Source organism: Xenopus laevis, chromosome 5L (genome assembly GCF_017654675.1).
Source record: "Xenopus laevis strain J_2021 chromosome 5L, Xenopus_laevis_v10.1, whole genome shotgun sequence".
In the NCBI taxonomy this organism is placed as follows: domain Eukaryota; kingdom Metazoa; phylum Chordata; class Amphibia; order Anura; family Pipidae; genus Xenopus; species Xenopus laevis.
In genome coordinates, this window is record NC_054379.1 from 144,204,846 (window position 1) to 144,209,509 (window position 4,664).

The 4,664-nt window shown below is 36.8% G+C and overlaps 1 protein-coding gene across 1 annotated transcript; it reads left to right on the forward strand.

Annotated features, from left to right (window-relative positions):
• Positions 1-361: 361 nt before the first annotated feature.
• LOC121393834 (zinc finger MYM-type protein 1-like) lies at positions 362-3,595 on the forward strand. The gene has a single exon (XM_041563518.1). The coding sequence runs from the start codon at positions 681-683 to the stop codon at positions 3,471-3,473; it is 2,793 nt and encodes a 930-aa protein (XP_041419452.1). The 5' UTR covers positions 362-680; the 3' UTR covers positions 3,474-3,595.
• Positions 3,596-4,664: the final 1,069 nt, after the last annotated feature.

The window sequence follows — 4,664 nt, forward strand, 5'->3', positions numbered from 1 at the left end:
GGCTACAAAACAGTTCTAATATTCTAGTTCTAGCCTAATCTGGCTGGTGGCTGCAAAACAGTTCTAATACCCTAGTTTTCTTGTCTGGTTGCAAAACAGTTCTAATATTCTAGTCTCATCTGGCTGCAAAACAGTTCTAATACCATAGTCTGGTTGCAAAACAGTTCTAATATTCTAGCCTAATCTGGCTGGTGGCTGCAAAACAGTTCTAATACCCTAGTTTCCTTGTCTGGTTGCAAAACAGTTCTAATATTCTAGTCTCATCTGGCTACAAAACAGTTCTAATATTCTAGTTCTAGCCTAATCTGGCTGGTGGCTGCAAAACAGTTCTAATACCCTAGTTTTCTTGTCTGGTTGCAAAACAGTTCTAATATTCTAGTCTCATCTGGCTGCAAAACAGTTCTAATATTCTAGCCTAATCTGGCTGGTTGCTGCAAAACAGTTCTAATAACCTAGTCTTCTCGTCTGGTTGCAAAACAGTTTTAATATTCTAGCCTCGTCTGGCTGAAAAACAGTTCTAGTCTTCTCGTCTGGTTGCAAAACAGTTCTAATATTCTAGTCTAATCTGGTTGGTGGCTGCAAAATAGTTCTAATACTCATCTCATCTGGCTGCAGAAGAATTCTAAGGGTTGTCTAGGGTTTCCAGTTATAAACAGGGTTGTAAAAAGACAATAGAAGGTATGTCGAAGAATCTGTATAGGCATGCCTCAGGGGCTGCTAAAAGGAGAAAGAAAAATAAAGAGCAAAAAGAGACAGTAAAACAAAAGACGTATATGCAATCTTTTTTAGTACCAAAGCATCAGCTTGTTCAGCCTGATGGTGATGAACAAGGAACAAGTTTCACCACAAGTATAGATAGTACTGCAGCGCATCCTAATGCTACAAATACATATGCTGTCTCTATCTCCAATTTGGAGCAAGGAGTAATTCCTTCTGCTCATCATAAATCCAGCAAAAGCCGTGTAGATTCTAATACACCTCAGCCTGATGAACAAGGAACAAGTTGCTCCATAAGTCAAGTTGCTGACACTGATCAAACTATAGTAAGCCGTGCATTACATCCTAATGATGATGATGAAGTCGTCATCCAGTCATCCAGTCATGCTGTTTGTACTATAATCACCAAAAGCACTAGAGATACAGAAGTAGCTACTATGGTGCAAAGCCCATTGACCATGGACTATGAAGAAACTGGAGATTATGCCCCAGTTTCCCAATCCCAGCAGTCCATATCTGCTATACCAGAAATTACAACAACTTCAAATGCTATCAAAAATATCATTAAGAGTTACTCTAATGATCCTGCTGAGTGGGGAAGTAACATTTCTGAAGATTTGCGTGAATATTTTTCTAAGAATCAAATTCAAAATAAGTATGTGGACTACTCTGCATCTAAAAGAACATATACTGATATTACAAGGTATCTGACTAAAGAACTATTCATACGGAAAAGAAATAATGCTGAATGTATTACTCGTGATTGGATGATCTACTCACCCTCAACAGGAACTATATTCTGTGTGCCGTGTAAACTTTATAGTAGTTTGTCTCATGCCCTTGCAACATCGGGCTTTAATGACTGGAAAAATGCTGCTGCAAGATTAAGGGAGCATGAGAATTCACCTGATCATCGCAAGTGTGTTTTCATATTCACAGACAGGGCAAACCCTGAATGCCGAATAGACCGCGCTCTTATTGAACAAGAAGTTCATGAACAGAAGTACTGGCGGGAAGTTTTAAGAAGGGTTGTCGATGTTGTAAAGTTCCTTGGTGAACGTGGCTTACCATTCAGGGGAACTGATGAGCTATTTGGATCCCCACAGAATGGGGCATTTCTGGGAATACTAGAGCTTATTGCTAAATATGACCCATTTCTTGAGCAGCATATAAAGAAGTATGGTGGCGGGTCAGGCAGAGGGGTAAGCAACTACATGTCATCTACCATAGTAGAGGAGTTCATCGAGTTAATGGGAAATAAAGTTGCTCAAGTAATAGTGCAAGAGCTATACACTGCCAAATATTTTTCTTTAATTGTAGATTCCACACCAGATCTCAGTCATGTTGATCAGCTAGCAATTGTACTACGTTATGTTAACAAAGATGGGCCTGTGGAACGGTTACTGGGGTTTGTTCCAATCTATTCTCATACAGGAGAACATCTTGAAAATACTGTGTTGTCATTCCTGGCTGTATTGAAAATTAATATTCAGGATTGCAGAGGCCAAAGCTACGATAACGCTAGCAATATGTCTGGCAGATACAATGGATTGCAAGCTAGAATTCGTGCAATCAATCAGTTGGCATATTATGTGCCTTGTTCTGCACATTCACTGAATTTGGTTGGAACATGTGCTGCAGAATCCTGTCTTAAAGCAGCTACATTTTTTAATCTATTGGAGTGCATCTATGTTTTTTTTTCTTCATCCACTCATCGATGGAACATTCTTAAAAATGAGCTTTGCAAAGCTCCTGGAAATCTTTCTGTAAAAGGTCTGTCTGGCACAAGATGGGCTGCTCGTTCTGATGCTACTAAAGCACTGAGAATCGGTTTTCAGTATGTGAAAAATGCTCTCAGAGAATTAGAGTCGTCTGATCACCAAGTAAGAGTCCAACATGAGGCAAAGTCCTTATTGGGAAAACTCAACCACTTTGAAACCGCCATTCTTCTTGTGGTGTGGGGAAACATCTTAGAAAGGCTAAATGCGACTAGTAAAACTTTACAAAACACCAAAATCTGTCTTTCAGAAGTAGTCATACTTTATAACTCATTGATTGCATATGTGCAAATAATTAGGGATTCATTTGACACATATGAACTAGAAGCTAAAAAGCTAACTAGAGACCATACATATGCAGGAGAAGGAAAACGGCTTAAAAAACGCAAAACATTTGCTGATGAATCACCATTTGATGATGTTAACCAACATATGTCAGCAAGAAACAAATTTATCACTGAAACATTCTATGTATTAACAGATTCTCTTATTGCAGAGCTTAAAAGAAGGAATCAGTGCTATGAATGCTTGAATAACCGTTTTGATATTTTTAATACAAACTTGCCAATATCAGATTTACGCAGCTCTGCAGACAAATTGCAAAAAAACTACCCAGAGGATCTCGAAGACTGTTTTACAGAAGAATTTTTACAATTTTCTGCATTGATACCCCAGGAATCCATGGTGTGCCCAATGGCAATGAGGCAATATATAATTGCCAGGGACTTGCAAAAAACATTTCCAAATACTGAAACCTTGCTACGTATGTTTTTATGCATGTCTGTAACCAATGCCAGTGGAGAAAGATCATTTTCCTGTTTGAAAAGGATAAAAAATGAAAGAAGAACTACCATGGGCCAAGAAAGGTTATCAGCCCTTTCTTTGCTAGCTGTGGAATCCGCTTTAGTCAGACAACTTGACTTTGATGACATTGTGGATTCTTTTGCTAAGCAAAAAGTACGTAAAGTTAATTTGTAATTGTTAGCTGCTCAGCAAACAGTACAAGGCTTGGTACACAAGTCATGAAATCCCTTCACCAGCTTCTTTATTTCTAAATGTTGAAATTCTAATTCATTGTCTCATATGGCTGCAAAATATTTCTAAAAGCAGTTTCAATTATGGATCCGCACACACCAATTTTCTGCAGTTTTTCCTTTTATTTAATTTCACCACCAATATCAACGTTTCGGGGGGTACAACCTCCCTTCGTCAGGATATACATTCAAGTGTGACAAAAAGCATCTTTATAGGCTTAGCTCCGCCTACATTGTTACATGTGATCTAATTAACATTTAACTTTATTTTCCCATTTTGTTTAAAATTCTCATAGTGCATATATATTAGGTAGTTTTACCTTATAAAAAATTCTTTATCTTTTATATAAGACATTAAAAATATATTTTATATAAGACAATAAAAATATTAAATCCTTCATATGTGATTGTGATTTTCCTTTTATTTATTATATCTCTACCCATTACACCTTAAAGTCAGTGAATTATTTTCTACCTTTGTTGATAATATTATTTTCTCTCTATCCCCTGACTGTTCATATCTGTGGAGAAGCAGAGAGACAGTGAGTTGTGACAGTAAGTGAAAAGTGACCATAAAATCTTAAGAATAAACATATTTTGAAAGTATATAATTGGGAAAATGTATATTTTAATTATAAAAAACAAGCCAAACTGAAATTTTCATTGAGACCCTTTGGTGTTAGCGTTTTAAGTTGCCATATCCAAAAGGCTTCTCGTCTTAAAAGGTTCCTTTTAAAATCATTGCCTTTATCCTTTTGCACCACTTCTAAAATTTGCCACCTTAGCTGCGATACATTATGTTTCATTATAAAAAAATGTTTTGCTAATAGTGTCTCTTTCTTGTATCTCTCTTTTTCTTTCTCTTTTATCCCATCTGTTTCTGGTTTAAAATTTCTTATGACACTTTTATGTTCGTACATTCTTAATTTGAAAGATCTAGACGTTTGGCCCACATATCCTAATCCACAGGGACATTTTAATAAATAGATTACACCTTCCGTGTCACATGTGGAAAAGGATTTGAGTTTTATATCATGTCCTAAACTGGGGTGTTTGCATATATCCCCTTTGATCACCCCACTGCAATGTCCACAATTGTGACAGGGAAAGGTTCCATTTTTGTTTGAAATTCTTT